The 17785-nt window shown below is 39.6% G+C and overlaps 3 protein-coding genes across 4 annotated transcripts in view; 2 read left to right on the top strand and 1 right to left on the bottom strand.

The window, feature by feature from the left end:
* Window positions 1–4232, bottom strand: part of jarid2a (jumonji, AT rich interactive domain 2a) — a 32351-nt gene extending 28119 nt beyond the window's left edge. The window contains exon 1 of one of the 2 annotated variants that reach the window (XM_027007247.2): window positions 3570–4232. In XM_027007247.2, the coding sequence (XP_026863048.2) occupies window positions 3570–3614 (45 nt within the window). In that variant the 5' untranslated portion in view covers window positions 3615–4232. The remainder of the gene's footprint in view (window positions 1–3569) is intronic. The other variant, XM_027007246.2, reaches the window with a different exon arrangement.
* Window positions 4233–6542: 2310 nt separating this feature from the next.
* Window positions 6543–13838, top strand: zgc:136493 (uncharacterized protein LOC692276 homolog). The gene is given in 9 exon segments (XM_035530689.1): window positions 6543–6570; window positions 7738–7868; window positions 9748–9818; window positions 9820–9846; window positions 9848–9906; window positions 9984–10155; window positions 10366–10517; window positions 12753–12780; window positions 13739–13838. Coding segments are annotated over 9 exon segments (768 nt in total).
* Window positions 13839–14592: 754 nt separating this feature from the next.
* On the top strand, window positions 14593–16927 carry pard6ga (par-6 family cell polarity regulator gamma a). The gene is made up of 3 exons (XM_027007284.2): window positions 14593–14681; window positions 15068–15290; window positions 15969–16927. The coding sequence occupies exons 1-3, from the start codon at window positions 14616–14618 to the stop codon at window positions 16925–16927; spliced, it is 1248 nt and encodes a 415-aa protein (XP_026863085.2). The 5' UTR covers window positions 14593–14615.
* Window positions 16928–17785: the final 858 nt, after the last annotated feature.

Raw genomic sequence — 17785 nt, 5'->3', positions numbered from 1 at the left:
GAGATGGTATAGCTTTAGTCTAATTCAGTACCATGCAGGAATGTTAAAATGACCATGAAATGTTCAGCATTTTCAACCCTTTCTCTCAATGCAAATGGAAAGATTTCTGTACTTCTATTGACAACATCAATAAAAAATATAAAATAGAACATGTTGATTTTCTTTGTGACTCTATCAAAGCTTCACTATTACACAGTAGCCATTTAAAGCCATTTTCATCACTTGTTGGTGAATGATATATGTAGTGTGGCGATATAATGTAGTGGGTTTAAGGCCATATAGAAAATGTCTTTCTGTAACTGATCTGACTGTAGCCAAGAAGACAAGGACAATAAACAGAGACGAGGACTGTGAGCAATTTTCACACCTCAGACAAACAGAAAGTTTGGCTTTATATGTTTGCTTTATCTAAACATGACACGTTCACTTCTGCTCACGCCAGTCAGTACTGGCACACGCTGATGTACTGCTGTATTGCAAAGTTTTAAAAAAATATGAGTGACACATAGTGTTCATGAACTGAGATTCATGTATGAAAATAACAGTGCTAAATTAATTTATACAGAATGAAGTAGCTTTTTGTTAAATAGCTGGTGAGTTACCCAAATGTATTGTATTTCCATACCAAATTAACATAGCAAATTTTAGATCAAAGAGCCAGTATTGTATCACTGTATGGAAAGAGTAGAACTGCAATCCTTTTTCAACAAACCCAGGTTTTCCTACTTTGGAATGCATTTTTATTAACTGTTACCTTTGTAAAAATGAAGACCGTTTACTTTCACTGCCAGGTACGCAGTCTCACAAATAACATGCCAGCACCCACCACACTGTGGGAGTGCTACACCTAACCACACCCCTTGCGTTACTATGTCTGCAGGTGTCTTGATATTGTGGAGCTGCAGCCCTTTTTGCAGTGCATTATGGGACAGTTTATTTCTTGATAGCATGCACCTGAAATGTAACTCCACCCTCCTGCTCTCTGAATTGCTTCCTTCTACACTGAGTGTGAATAGCCACTGATATATGTTAGCTGGCCTACTGATTCCTGCGATTGCTAGTGCCTGCTCCCTACAGGACGAAGACCCAAAAAAAAGGATGGTTCATATTTTCAAACTATCACTTGTAAACACACTGTCCTCATCCTTCTTCCTGGGACGAACAGAGTGGTCGGGAATACATAATCCAATTTACACTGCATATGTGTCCAGTCTCTCTATAACACAGCGATAAGTGCCAAAACTACAGGTTCGCTTTAACAAAAAGAACATGGTGATATTTCTGCAAGGTGTGGTCAGAGATAAATTGAAAGGTACTAAGGTCTTCCTCTAAATACCTTTTATACAACTGTGTTATGACCGATGAATTAGGTTGAAACAATAATATATGTGTCTGTCTCTGGCAACCCTAATAGCCAACAAGATAAATCAAACAGCCATGACTCTGAAAGACCAGGGCACATAAAAGTACTTAAGTCCAAATAATTGCGGTTGGGATCTTTTGTCTTTCATGCTCTAGAGTTGTAGAGCTTGAAGTTCTGTTTACTCTGCATAATCTTAGCAATCTTACTATAAACACCAGCTTGACAGGTATGAGTTTCTGCACAGTCCTGAATGGCATTGTGTAATATTTTCGTGCGGATGGCGGGAGATTACATAATGGCAACCACAAAGCAGCCCAGCTACTGTGTGAAGGATGAAGTAGAAGAGGCTGATTATTCAAGGTCCAGGGCAGATCAACTGCTGATGTGGAGAGCTGTGATCAGCAGAGAGGAATGTCTCAGCTGCTTCAGTGGCCAAGCATTATGCTCTTCAGGAACTGTATACATTTTCAGTTTCAGTGTAAAATTAGGTCAGATGCAGTCATTCTTCTTTCAAAGGAGTCCTTCCTTCTCTCTCTCTCTCTCTCTCTCTCTCTCTCTCTCTCTCTCTCTCTCTCTCGCTCTCTCCTCATATTGCAGTTTATTTACAGACCATACAGAGTGCTACATTGAGTATCCCTGAGAATATCTACAGAGAGATCTACAGAGAGTATCCCAGAGAGCATCTACAGAGAGATATACCGAGTATCCCAGGCATGGATACTGGGATACCAACATACCCAACCTTTGTGGGAATATATGACAGACCACTTAACAAAGAAATGCTACGTAGATATCACGTGCCACCAACAGAGGTGCCAGTGTCGCAGAGGATTTGCCCATAACCTTACACAAAGTTTGCCACCCAAGAAGACAAAGCAAGCTTTGAGGCCCTCAACATATCATTGTTGGTGCGTGTTTGTGTGTGTGTGTGGGTGGGTGTGCAACTAGACGTGCCAGTTGTGTGCTGATAAAACAGACACTGACAGGCTCTTTTATAGGACTAAACCCCGCAGCAGCTGGGTTTAGACCACTGCACCCCAACAAATTACACTTTATGACCAGTTAACCTCACAGAAAGGCCTAACACACAAAGAGGCAATGTCATTGAACTCATGATATACTTGACTATTTTGCACAATTTAGCAAAAGCCATTAAAGCCAAGATTAAAAAATGCTCAAATAAGATTAAGTAGGAACTATTTGTGCTTCCTAGTACTGTTTTTGATGTCTTTAAGAACAAATATGCACAATAAAAGGCATACTTAAATACATTGCAGGGTTTACTCTCACGGTATTTAAAACCAAATCATCAAATACTAAAATAACTGGTCTTCTTCAATGCATATGCAGTGCAATGTGTGATTCCATATACCCCTCATTTAATACTGCTACACCAAGTTTACTTAAACCTTAATGAGGCAGCAATGAGTTTAGTGATTTGGTTTAAAAATGAATTTGTATATGTAGTGGAACTGGTGTATAAAGTATTTGCAGAATGTAGAAGATATGTTTGCAAAATATTTCCCTGTTATTGAGTCTTCATACTGGATGTGTTTAGGCTACAACACCCCAAACAAAATTAGACTGTGAATCTGCTTTGAATAGCTAAATTCAAATGACATCAAAAGCCTGATGCGGACCAAATCTGTCAGCCCGTCTCCAACTCTCCAACCGAAGTAGTCGCACTGCATGCACGCCGTGACCGACGAGGCAAGCGAGGACCACCTTCAGGGAGACTACACAATTACAACAAATCGACAATCTAAATCAACGTCGCTTCAAGGGACAGAACCCGGAAACGCCAGATGTGAAGCGTGACTGTGTAGAATACTTAAACCCCCCCCCCCCCTCTCTCTTACACACGCACGCGCGCACACACACACACACACACACACACACAAAGAGAGAGAGAGAGATCGAGAGCGAGAGCAATATTTGGGTCAACTGCGAGACCCACATTACGGTCTGCCAATCCGTCCTTAGTCTGAAAACCAAAGTCAACCCACATAATCGTGTCTCTTAGCCCACACCGGTCATTTGGTTGGGCAAACTGGTTGCCCAACCAAACATGCTAGTCTGATCTCTGGAATATAAACCACAATAGGCAACTACCATTACGCTGCATTAATGATGACCTAAAAGGTTGGCACAGTACCTAATAAGGATAAGCAAGGGCAAAATTATTGAACATTAAGTATACACTTACAAATTTCTTTTGAATGATATTTCTCTTCGGCCTTTCCTTACTCATTTTGCTCTCCAAATTGAATTAACTACAAATCAGCTAGACACATTAATTTTGATGAAATCGTTACGTTCCCGTTGTTGTAACACGTGATTATTTAAATCCCTGGTAGCAATATGTCGAGGTAGGCAGAGAAGGTTTTATCCTGCTTGGTATGGTCTCTGTTCTTCTTGCGATCGAGAATCGCAAGGGAAAGAAGAATACAAATTTAAAGATCCATGGCTACTAAAAAAAGAGGCAATAAAGGGAACCACAGCGGTGTAATGTCCACAAAAAGGTGCTGGAGTAGCTATCCTCCATTTGTTGGTCAAATCGGCGTATTGTCAGTCTTCGAAGCGCCACATTCTCGCAGTCAAAATAAAAGCCAGTTGTTGGCCTTAGCCTTTGCAGTTAGCAGCGTGCCGCTTAATTTTACATACTGCGGGTGTCGAGGAGACGAAGGTGCCGAATAAAAAGTCGGGAGTTACGTTTCGGCTTCTGTTCTGCTCCCGCATATTGTGTGAACTCGGCGGCACAACGTTAGCGCGACCTAACTGGCGTCTTTCTTCTCCGGCACGCTCCTATCGCGCGCACGGACCGCACGGCAGCGGGAAATTTAAATGTCGTCGCGAGGCGTTTTTCGAACAGAATCTGTGCCCGTTTGTCGAAAAGGACGCGGAGGACGGCGGTTCGTTTTAGCTGCAGCACTATTTGGACAGATCCTGTTTCAGTTGGTTAACTTGTCTTTGCAGAAGTGAAACCCTTTGGGGTCAGAGAGAACTACAACTTAAATGAAGTATCATGTAAGAATGCTTCTCGTTGGAGCCAAGGTTTCGATAAACGCTAACACCTCAAGTATTTAATTATAACCTGCTTATATTATGTGTAATTTTCAAGCGTACAACAAAATTAATAATGTGCAGGCTAGTGAAGTACTAGAATCCAGCATTTAATCCCTTCACCATGAAAGAGAATTACACAATAATGCGAAGTTGCCCCCCCCCCCCCCCAAAAAAAAATGCATTAGAACTGATTTAGAACAGAGACAATTTGTGTGATTGAAAGGTGGGGAAGAAGCTTATGTTGACAAAGACAGAAAAACTCAATTACAGATCAAAAAAGCTCCTTGGGTAAATACACCCAACTATTCACTACGTATATATGGTTCTATGTATATTTCTGACATTCAATCTTATCTCTTGGTTTACCACAAAAACACTGGAACCTGCGACTTCATGGTTATCGACCTGAAGCAATTTATCACCCCACAACTGCCACCCAGCACATAAGCAATTTCAGACTAATTAAAATACCATGGCTTAATGAATAAATAAACACTTTTATCAATGTAATATTGCTATCAGACAACAAAGGACACTCTCCATAAAGAGTAAAGAATAGGCGTATAGCCAGATCTGTCTTGAAACTGATTACGACTGTACCACCTATCTAAAGAATGCTGAAGCATAACAGCCAATAGTGATCAATTTGTGAGCTTCAGGTAGTGAGTTGTGTTTTAGGGAGTGTTTTAAGCCTTTGTAAGGGAAGAGGAACTTGGAGAATTTGGGTGGCTTCTGCATGGCAACAAAACACCTTGCTCCTCTTGCTGACCTTCTATTAGTGGAGTGTCACAAGTGGAGGAGTGCAGAAACTGGTCACGGAGACACCACCATGAGCGGTGGTGTCAAGCTGGAGATATATGAGCTAAGATTGAGTTTCAGGCGTGTTTTTCTCTCTCCAAATTAAGTCATTGAATAATGCTATTAAAGTCGTCATATTGCTTTACATGTAAATCTATAACGTGATATATTTATAATATGATCTGTTCAGTGAATGTGTGTGCATGTATGCATGTTTGTGCGCGTGTGTGTGTGTGTGTGTGTGTGTGTGTGCCAGCACCAAAATGAGTGGGCTCAAATGATCCTGCAGAATCCTGCTGACTGTACATTGTGTACAGCAGGGATTCTATGGGCACTGTGTGACGTGAGAAGGTTTATATCTGTGCATATTACGGTTCATATCTAGATTTGTACACAGTTTTCATTGCATTTGTTGTCTTTTATATGGAGAATGTGCTCTCATGGTGGTATCCATCAGCAGAAACAACTTTTCCAGGCTGGGTAAGGAAAATATATCTCTGCACAGCCAGCTTAAAGGAAACTCTCTTCAAACTCACAGAAAACTAATTAACTATGAATGAGTACATGCTGCAGCTCACCGTGATATATCCAGCACTATGGAAACATTCGAGCACACTCTGCTCCGCACACATCATACGGGCAGTTGCAGCCATCCAGTTTTCAAATAAGACATCACTTTGCATGCACCATCACAAATCATGAACTGGCACTAGTTTCAGTCTAATGAAAGTTTATATGAACAGGATAGGGTTATTCTAAAATGACATTCAGATTTGTGGTTTTATGTTTGTTTGTTTGTTTGTTTGTTTTAGAACTAGAAAATATAAAAATCTAACAATTCTGTTCTTGAGTATCACAGCGTCTGGCATTGCATAACTACCAAATACTTCATCTGTTTCTTTTAATATTTCAGTTTAACAGATTCCCATCACATTGTGATTAGAACCTTATGCCTAACAAAAGCAGTGAGTCCAAAAAAATTGTAATCAGATTACAGAGATGGTGTTTGGGGTGTGTAACCAGCAGTGTGTACTTTGATAATGTCATATGTGCTGTCATCACAGATGAAATGCTATTCAGTGAGAGACTTGCTTTATTTGTATGCCTATTAGCCGGGACATATATTTTTTCAAGGTGCTCGGAAAACTCCCTGCAATGCATAATAAAGTTGCTGTTTTGTTTCTTTTTATGCTATTCCAGTCTTCCAGCAGGAAAATTTATGATGGTTTTTGCGATGTTAATATTTCACGCATAAAAAAATTATTATTATTATTATTATTGTTAAAACATTATTGAACACTATCATTTTCCATGCATGTCCAGGGAAGATTGGCAGCTACAAGGTGAATCCACTAAGAATGAAACAGTGTAAAATATTTATGCTGCTGACTTTGTGCTTAACGGTGGTGAACATAGAATTAAACTGAACTCTAGCCACTCACATCTTTCTTTGACCCATGACTGGAACTTTCAGGTGTCTTTCCAATAAGTTCAGATCATGCCAAATATATTTTGGCAGCAATTCCAACATTTATGGAGAACCCCCTAAGCTAGTAATGACTGCTACCTACTAATCACTGCTATGTGGAAATAAAAGAAGTAGAAAATGAACTGAGTTAACAGTGCAGGAGCTCCGAGTGCATATTCCTGCTGGGTGAAGGAAGACACTCCTATAGATGCTCTGTGTTTTGATAGAACAACGACCTCTCTGTGTCACATTGTAGAATTTCCATTTGTATGTGCTTTGCTACTTTGGGCTGTCCTGGGAGAGTTGGTTAAAATAAAATGGAAGATGTACTAAAGTGAGATGCAACCTTTAAGCGTGAATTGATTTGAGGTACCACATTCTGTCGATGTTGGGAGCGTGTTTAGTTTTCAGGGTTGACAAATCATCCATACATGCTTTAATTACTAGTAGCTGGTTTCATTAGCATTTAATAGCTGACTTTGAGATTAGTGTTTCATACAACCCAATCTTGTGTCTTGTATGAATGTCTGCTGAAAATACTTGGAAGTGGCACATTACACCACAGCCGTCAGGGTTCTAAAGCCCTGGACTGACGTTAGTGTAAAAGAACAGTTAAAATACCCCTCGCTGAATAACCTGTTTGAGGTTTGCTGATGCATTAGGGCTGTTCACATTGATTTAAATGTTTTACTGATTGAAAATAACATGAACAAGAATTAGTGTCAGAGGTTTTATGAAATATCATGAAAAGAAAATCCTGGAAGAACTGCTAAGACCACTAAATCCACACCAGTAGGCTACATGATCTCTCTTTAAACCATAACGTCATAAACACCATAGTTCCATAAGAGTTATTGGCTCATTTTTATGTTAGTTACTGAACTTTACTGAACTTTAACTAAGGTGTCACTTTGCACCTTTATGGATGTTACTGCAGAAATCTTTTTTTTTTTTTTTTTTTTTTGTGGGACATCATTTGTAAAATGTGCAGAGTGAGCAGTATGTATTCATGGTGGCATATCTCCTGTGTCTGCGCTTTTAGAGAGCTGCCTCAAGTTCTGCACTTTGCTTGTGACTTCTAGCGAGGAGCGGGAGAAGCGCTATCATTTAGCCATGGCCCGGGAACCATGGACCATTTTAATTGGGACAGAGTTTAAAATAACCCAGAGAAGTGTGAGGGCCACATCACTGCATTAGTACCCATTAATGCCTACGAGTCAAGAATTGACCAGGACATAAAGACCAGATTAAGACAACCTAGCTGTTGTCAGGGAATATTGAAGGGGATGAAGGGTTTTTTTTGTTTGTTTTTTTTTAAATTTTAAATTATTTAAAAAAACCCCCTGATATAACTGTTCTTATCATACTCAAACCCACCCCCCCCAAAAAAAAACCACACACAAATTTGTTTTAATCTACAATTATATAGATTACCTACATATCGTTTGAAGCAGTAATAATGTAAGTGTAAAATGATAATTTAAAATTCCATTATTTTGTCATATATAACTAAAGCAAGTGCAATCGCTTGTCCGTAATCTCCAACGATCAGTGAAGCTTAAATCCCCGTCTGCTGTGAAGTGAGTGCTCACTGTGAATATTCTTGTCCTTGGCATTCTCTGACAGCAGGACCGGATGGGCTCTGTATTTTCAGGCTGAAGCCACAAGGATCCGGCACTTTGAAGCAGGCCGTTCTCAGACACCCACTGACTGACATTATGCTTTGGTTTTTCACAGAGCTACAGGATGTCGCCACCACTTGGTATATGAGCAGAAACATTTCACTGATACACTCTCTTTGTTGAAAATGGAGGCTACAGGACAGACAAACATTGCAGAAGTCACTGATTACCTATTCAATGATGGCATGCCACTAATATGCCATTAATTCCCTGACAGTACTACAAGGCCATGGTTTGTCAGTTTTAGTAGTTTTTAACACTACTTAAGAAACATGTAAATAAAGCATATTTTTATGTTCTGAGACGTATATATGAATATCTAATGTGTATAAATGTTAAATAATAAGTAAACACATTTTTGGAACATTCACTGGGTACTGACATTTGACATAGGTAGGCCTACGTTTTTGTGTAAAACCAATGGCGGTATAAGATGCGTGCAAAAGGTTCAGGATTACATTGTAACACAGCATAACTAGATGGAAGGTGGAAATTCTTGATGGACACATCAATCATAGTGTTTAGTCTAAGATAAAAACGTACTCCACGAACGCTACTATCTGCACAGTAATATGCAAGTCTGCCGCCCCCTAGTGGCTATTTGAGAGACCACATGTAAAATTGCTGAAAAAAAAAAAAGCTTAAAAAAGTGCCTCGTGCGCAAATGACGAGTGAATTACAAGAATTACATACATCTGCACCTGTTCCGCACTAATTATTTTGACTTTTGTACCCCTCTTCGTGTTTAATGTCTAATCTTCCGGTTTTAAATGTAATTCATTAACACTTTCTGTTGGAATTATATACTCCACTCAGCGCTCTAGTTTAGTTCCACAACCTGAAAGGACGAAAAGACCCAAATGGTGAAAGAGTCAAACATTCACTCTCTTTTCTGAACTGGATTTAGCTGAATGCGATCTCACATCACTGAAAGTTCAAAAATCTGTTGTCCTAGCGGGCACTGGTTGTTGTTGATATCGTGCAAGTAAATGCAGTAATTTATGTTAATTGTTTTGATACAACCACTGTGCTTTGTTGCTGTAAATGTGTAGACTACACGTTTTCCGTTATTTACTCGTTAAAACATATAATTGACGTAATTTACTCGTTAAAAAAGAAAGGCATTTTTGAAATATGTCGTATATTTGCGTTTGGATCTGTAAATACAGATTATGGAGAAACTGTGTATATTGGAATCCACATTTGGACCGATGGGCATCTACCAGTTTTTGCACCATACATTGAAAAAAAAAAATTCACAGTAATCACCTATGAGAACTTTTATCAGAAAAGAGAAGACTCCCGCAGACAAGATCCATGCTGTCTTTGTGTGGAAAATAAATTTAAAAGATGACTTCAGTCTTTAACAGTGCTTGCCCAAACTCAACATTGTTGTGAGTGGTGGAGTAGGAGTAGATTATCTTGACATACCTCTTATCAGCAGCAATACTGTGCAATACTCCTGGTATAAGCCACAGCAGACATTGGCATGGCCTTGATTTTGGCATCTGCTAGGAAAATTCTGGAAGGTAAGAATCCTTCATATACTTTGTGCGCTTGGTGCTCAGATTTCCTTAATTGTCTTAACAAGGGGACTTTTTTGTAGGCTATAACTTTTCCAAGTATCATGAATCAGAGTATATGCACAAGTTATTTTAGGGTAATGATGTTAGTGGTCCCACCCTGGGTATTATTGGAAAGGGAAGAATGAGATATAAGGTTGCCAAAAGAGCCCAAGGCTTTGATATGAAGGTCCTCTATCACAACAGGAACCGAAGGTGAGGGCGGTATGTCCTTTATTGTTATATTTTTTTTACTTGTGAAATTTATCAGGTAATCATTTTCACATTCACCCAGTACCTACGCAACCTTATCCCTCCCCAAACAAAAAACTGTGAACTAATATAGTAAATCTGGAAGCCTTGCATGGAAAAGCACACAGACTTAGTGTTGTGTTTTTAGCATTTCACTGTGATCACGGGAGAAAGCAGAGGAGTAGGCAGTGGGGTGAAGGTACTGCTGCAGAGGTCAGACTTCATCATAGTGGTGGTCAGGCACTCTCCTCAGACGCACCACCTTATTGGTGCAAAAGAATTGGCCATGATGAAATCCAGTGGTACCCTCATTAACATCAGTAGAGGTAAAACCATACAGCACAACCGTGGTTTCTCTCAGAATTACTTTTTAAAAACCATTCATATATAACATTTACAAATTTCAGTTAGAAAACTGAAATAGATGACATGTATGTTCATTTGCCAGATTTAACCTCCTTTGACCCGTAGAACAGTGAACTCAAACTGGAGATGTCCCTGTCTGAGAATGTCCCTGTATGATAATGCAGTCTCTCACGTTGATGCTGTCCTACTTTTCTTATTACGTTTTGCTCTACACTTGAAGATCTGTAACAAGTTTCAGTCAAACATTTGTTTAATTTAGTTTTTGTTTTTGTTTTTTTCAAGAGAAGAGGCCTTCCCGACCTTAAAGATTAACTAAAATTATGGTGCTGTCTTCTCAGAGATGACTCATGCCCATTGACTGTGCCCAAAATTCCATTGTTCTTTACTGTAAATCCTTGAAAAAAATTTTACATTTTCTGTCTGGTGTGTTGGCTGGATTTGGAGGAACAGCCTGCCCTTGGTACACTGGCAATGAATTAGATTTTCCTCGATTTCTAGATAATCCGTTGTACTGTGGATTGCTGACAAATAGGGGCCAACTATATCATATCACAGTCAGGGCTTTTATATTGATATTACTAATTACTAATATTTATTTCATTGTTCTGATTTTTAGGCAAAGTGCTTTTTCAAAGAGTATAGTACAGCTTGATTTAAAACTTTATAGATTTTTTTTAGAGTAACTTGACATGTATTTTAAAGAACCTATATTTTCAACAAGGTATGCATACTTCAAATGACAAGTATATTGTTTCCCACTAGATGACATGCTACTTGAGCAAATGGACCTTTTATGTTTAATTATAAAAAAATGTATTTTTGTTTTTCACAATTTAACACCTATTCTGAAGTGTTTATGTATAATACACTATCCTAAACAGCTTATTACAAGATAATATGGCAACAAAATATAGTTACTTGAAATAGCATAAGAGATCTTTCCCTAGAAACCAGTTATTCCTAAGAGTTGGGGTTATTCCTAAGAGTTGGGGTTATTCCTAAGATTTGGGGTTATTCCTAAGAGTTGGGTTTATTCCTAAGATTTGACCTATTTTACATTTGCTAATCAAATGTTGAAAGATTTGGTAATTGTCCCCCCCCCCCCACAAGTCACGTGGTACGGCCTACCGCGTGCGGGGGGGGTTCACCCATTTTTGTAGCCACATCCCCGTGAAGGCACGCACCTGTACGGGTTTACGTGTTAATGTGTGTTTGTCTATTTAAACCCTCGTCAGTGCGTGCCTCACCGTTGGTCATTGTTTGTTCACTGATGTATGTTAGTGCGTATATAGTTATTTGTTAGATGTGATTGTAGTCTGTGTTTAGTTAAATGTATAAGTCATGTCTGTCGTTAGTGTTGTGTGTGAGTGCCATTGTTCTACATGTTTTATGTTAATAAATGTTTCACTTCGAGGTAGTCTGTGCATCCTGCTCCACGCCCACCGGCACTCAGGCCAGCGACAACGTTACAGTAATTTTGGAAGTCACAATCACTTAAAGAACCATTAACCTCATTCTGATCCTAAAATAATCTTATGTCTTATAATACATTTATAATTAAAATATTATCTTTAAAAGATTTAGGATTATCAATTTACACATAACACTGAGCTTCCCAGGGATCTGTTAGGAATGTAGTATATTTTAAGAATTAATAAATCAAGGATAGTATCAATTTACAGACATATTTAAACATAAATGTCACATGTTCAGCAACTTACATGCAGCAGTTAGTCTAGTAGAAACACCTTGTATTATCATTCACTGGCCAGGCTCATTATGTATGTGATGTGTAAAAACATGTGCAATACCTGTGTCTAATCAACTTGTGCTAGTTAGTACGCATCACTCTGGCATGTGAATAATATGCCATGCAAACATGTCCAAAGGAAACTGACTGCTGTTGATCAGGGGATGGAAGCTAGCTAACAAAAAGATGCCCTGTATACTCTAAATGTACATATGTAGAGTGTATACAATGTGGGTGTTTTGTAATTAAGTCGTTGGTGAATATCTACCCCCTCTCCAACCCCACCGCCACCGGAAAAAAAAGGCAGTTTACATAAGCAAGTGGTTCAAACATGCAAAATGAAGATCGTATTAGTTTCATTACACTGTGTTTAAGAATCATTATGTATAACTGTTATTCATGGCTTGGCCACTGATCAGGATGCTTTGGTAGATGCCCTCCAGAGACGTCACATACCCAGAGCCTCTTCCGAGGTAAGTTCAGAAACCTCACCCCAGGCTGTGCTTTCTGCTTCCCTATAACAGCCACATTAACAGCTAAGGCTTGATATGTTTTCCTATACCAATCATATATCACTGATTCATGAACTATATATTCCAGCTAATAAAGGTTTACTGATCTTCCAAAGATGGAAGGTGGTGGGGGCCTAAATAAATCAATCAACAAGACAGCAAATAAAGAAATAAATAATCAACAGCTTCGTTCCTCTCATAGGCCCCACTCTTATTAGGAGCCTGTGCCTTGCCCAAACAGGCACTGTCTACTTTAGTGGCTAGAACTACATTACAGGTGCATAGTATACCTGTTCACTATCACATATTGACTGTACGCATTGCCAATGCACAAACTGTAATCTGCTCTGCAATATTTTTACAACTGGCTAGACTCTGACCACATGACTACTGCTGACCTGAAATCACACTCAACAAACCAGTGACTCTGCAAAGCTAGTGGCTTGCTCGTGGCTGTAGTGCTGCTCGGAGCGTGTCAGGAACTGCAGTGTTGCTGCCGAGCATCCAAAAATACCCAGGCAGTGGAACAGCTAGGGAAGTGTTGCCATGCACGGTTTGTATTTGTCTTCCTCCAGCTCTTCCTCAAAGGCCGGTTTCTGGCTGTGGGACCACTGTTGGGTGTATGTTTTTGGATGACAGACAACTCTCAGCTCAGCAGTGGGACTCAAGCCCCAGAAACACAATGAGATATTAAATGACAAATTGAGCATGGCAACCAATCAGGTACAGACTGGAACTATACATATATAATTCACCTGTAGGATAGGTGTGCCTATGGCAACAGACAGTGTCTGATGATGCGAAGTAAGAGTTAGTAATAACATAACTGTTGAGTAAAAATCAGCAGTCATATGTGATGTGTGATGTGAAGTAGACTCCATATAGAATGTCCTTACTGTTTACATGGGGATTTTCACAGAGATCACCCCTTATTCTCACTGCCGGATGTGATTGTCTTACCTCACGTTGGAGCACAGTGGAGGCGTGTCAAGCAAAAGTGGAGAAAATCTTTGGTCTAAAAAATCTTTGGTTTATCACAGGCCCCTGTCTCACCCCAAGAGCAGAACTACTTTAATGAGGACTTGTTTGCTTTTGAAATAAGATATTTCTAATCCTAAGTAAAATTGATTATTTATACATGGCTTTCTGACTTATGGCACATCTCTACTATGCTGTAATTATCAGAAACCAATTTGGCATCATGATCATGCCTTATAAAACTGCTCACATTAGTAAGCATGTTTTAATCCTTTAAGATTTTTAAATGAAAGTACACTGAATTAAATAACCACATTATTCTCTATTTATATACTGTATTCATTGCTGTATTCATATTCTTGTACTGTATTCACTGTATTGTGTTCATAAATCCCCGTGTCTTAACTGTCGTTTTGATGATCTTTATGATGCCTTGGTCTTTGTGACTGTGATTTGTGGTGTTTAACTATAAAACTTTTAGAAGAATGTGGAGAAAATCCCAAAACTTAAAACATAAATAATCTTGCAATAAATCAGTTTTATTTTTATTTCAAAGCATACAGTAAACTGCGTTAGCTTCTCTTCACTGCAAAGGTCTTGGGCTAGAATTTTAGAGGAGAATTGGAAAGAGCAGAGAAGAGATGACGGGGGATTGATGCCGTTGTAATTACCTTTGTGCTCCTCCTCAGTGCGTCTGACAGGCCGTCGGTCCGGGGTTTCCCTCTGTTGACATTTAGCGCATGTAACTACCACTTACACGGGACAAGTCAGAAACTTCAGCGTAGCTCCGTGACCGCAGAACCTGTTTATAAAAGAACATGATACGGAATTTCGGCAAATCCTTATCTTTGCGCTGTTGCTCAGTCGTCGAGGTAAAAAGCAAAGTAAGTTTACGTTATGAAGAGTCGTTGTAGTATTCTCACTTTTGTACGTTTCCTTTTAATACTCTGTTATTTATGTGTCCGTTATAGTTGTATAAGACCTACTTGTTAGGGAGTATGCATAAAAGTCTGTGTTCCTTAAAAGTCGATTCTTGATGTCTCAGCTGATGTGCCTATTCAGTCTCATAGATTACACTCATATTATTATTCTCATATAATATTTCTAATCTTTCGTTTTTATTTTTATGTTTGATTCAAGTTTCTCTAATGAACATGGGTTTAAACATAAATATAAATCCATCTTAATCTACAATTTTCCAGACAACTGGGTTGTTCTCCATATACTAAATCAATGACTGGCTCAGTTGTTTCCCTCTCTTGCCCCAAAGTTCGGTGCAGAATTTAGAAGGTTTTCCCTTGATCGCTACGAGCCGGGAATGTTCGAAGACTTTCGCCAGTTAATCCTGTTCTTACACCACTTGTACAACACGGAGGTCTTCATCAGCTATGCGGATGTCCACGGAGAGCTGCTGCCGATAAATAATGAGGACAACTTCAGAAAAGCTGTGTCTGCCAGCCGACCGCTCCTGCGCATCTACATTCGTCAGCGGGGTAGGCCTACGGAAGACATTCTAACGCACTTACATGTTCTTAATTTCCCTTTAATCTCGTTCCATTTCTTACATTTTCGCTGTCACTTCAAAGGTGATAACTGAGGGAGATTTTTTTGTTTTTGTTTTTAAGTACTGTATATATGGATATAGGCGATAGCACAGCAAAAGTGTCCGATCGCACAGCAAAGATGTTCTAGAAATAAAATTGTTTCTTTCTTCACCGACGTTTATTCTTAAAACACGTTTTAATTAATGTTATGAATTCTAAAAAAGTGTTTCTTTAAAAAAATACTTTCTGGCAATTAATCACTATAAATTGTTTTCTGCCTTTACTGCTGCGTTGTCATGCAGTTATATCAGTGTGTGAATCAAGACATGCATTTTGCTCGTAGTATCTCTTTCCGGAATGGGAAGCAATTTATCTGGTCTGGAATTATGTGTACTTTAGTGCAATTTCCTTGTGGTCCCTTGTGGTTTGCTGACTTTCATGTTTAATCAGAGCTCTGCTGTTGTTCCTTCCCCAAATCACAAGTGTTAACTAAGTCCTCTCAAGTAAGCTCTGTGGCAGTCTATTCATCAATATCATAACAGTAAGTAATGTAGCAAATTTTGGCCCAGGTTTGTCACAGCATAGTGAAGAAATACATGGTTTATTCTACACACTGGTGTTTTACAGAGGAACTTGACCGGGGTAACATCAGCTCAGATGGTGTGACAAGGCGAAAGAAATCAGCAGTGAGAAGAGGTGGAGATGACAGCCACAGAAGACCACACATTCAGATCGGCATGCCGCAGAACTTCCGTCCAGTGTCATCCGTAATTGATGTGGACATCTTACCAGAATGCCACCGACGGGTTCGTCTGTACCACCAGGGCTCACACAGGCCTCTGGGTTTCTACATTCGTGATGGCACTACAGTCAGGGTGACCCCCCATGGTCTGGAGAAGGCCCTGGGCATCTTCATCTCCCGCATGGTTCCTGGAGGACTGGCTGAGAGCACAGGCCTACTGGCCATTAACGACCAGGTCCTGGAAGTCAATGACATTGATGTCAGGGGAAAATCTCTGGATCAGGTGACGGAAATGATGGTTGCTAACAGCCGCAACCTCATCATCACTGTGAAACCGGCAAACCAGCACAACAATGTAAGGAGTCGCAGCTGCGTCACCCCCAACCCTAAACCTGTTCTAGATGATGAGGGCTGTCTGAGCTACCCGGGACTACCCATAATTATGGGAGTCTACGAATCAGTAGCTAATGGCTATGACAGCGACACAGACTCAGACCTGGTCCGTGAGAAAGCAACTGGCCCCTCGTTCCGGTGTTCCAGTCCTCCGATGGCCACCCGCTACCCTCACCGCCATGTTCACGATCAGAGCAGATGCCGTGGGTTCCCTTACTCCCAGGTGTCTTGTCGCTCACAGCCCTGTCTGAATCACATCAGTCACTCTGGGCCCAGAAGCACACTGTGCAGGGAAATGACCTCCCAGCAGCAGTACAGAAGCAGCCCAGCATTCAGACAGAGCAGCTCCAGCATGCATGACATCCTCAGCAAGCTGCACTCAGACATGCGGCAACGGCTCATGGTGCCTGACGGGGCAATGGAGGAGGATGAAATTGTTATCATTGTATGATGCATATATGAAATTATTTAACTGATTTATGTCAGCACCTATATGTTGTTAATCTTACTTCTTGCTTAGATTCTGTATAGCACTGGTACCATACCAAATTTTTTACTAAACCATCAGAAAGTTGCTTTCCTTCACAACACCTGATGGGTTTTATAATTAGCAGGGTATGTGGTTCAGGTGTACTAAAGTAGGAAAATCAAGCAACCATGCGGGCCTGTAATTCTCGGACTGGAATCTGACACATGTTATCAACAGTATCTGAAAATACACAACTCTCATACTGGCAATAACACTCCATCTATACCAGCTGCTGACCTGACAGTTCCTCATAGTTATAATAGTTATGACAATTATAAATTAGCCTAATAAATTGTTTCTTCAAAATACTAGTCTATCAGTAGTTCTGATTGAAAGTTTAATTAGCAATGAAACGTTTTTTGGTAATAAACGTGAACCTTTATTGTTTTTTCTGACTTATGAGATATACAATAATTTGACTTATGAGATTTTTCTGACTTATGAGATATACAATAATTTGACCCAACTGTAAACCAGATTACACACAACAGCTCATATGCAAAAGCTCATATGTCTTAACACATTTGTATATGTGACAAAAAATGTGCACTAAATGCAACTAAAATCATTCTTCAAAAAGCAATTAAGAAAAAAATGAACAGCTTTACGTAGTTAGCCACTTAAGAACATTGGACAGTAGTAATGGTAAAGCATCACTAAGCATAACTTAGTTTCATCTATACTCTAACCAGATAAGACAGTGGAACTGATTATGTCAGTAATGTGTTACCATTACACATAGCACTCAGTTTAATTATCTGAAGTGACTCTAGCATGTAG

The sequence above is a fragment of the Electrophorus electricus genome, chromosome 10, assembly GCF_013358815.1.
Source record: "Electrophorus electricus isolate fEleEle1 chromosome 10, fEleEle1.pri, whole genome shotgun sequence".
Taxonomy (NCBI): domain Eukaryota; kingdom Metazoa; phylum Chordata; class Actinopteri; order Gymnotiformes; family Gymnotidae; genus Electrophorus; species Electrophorus electricus.
Note: the sequence above shows the minus strand (reverse complement) of the source record. Positions and strands in the feature narration are given on the sequence as shown.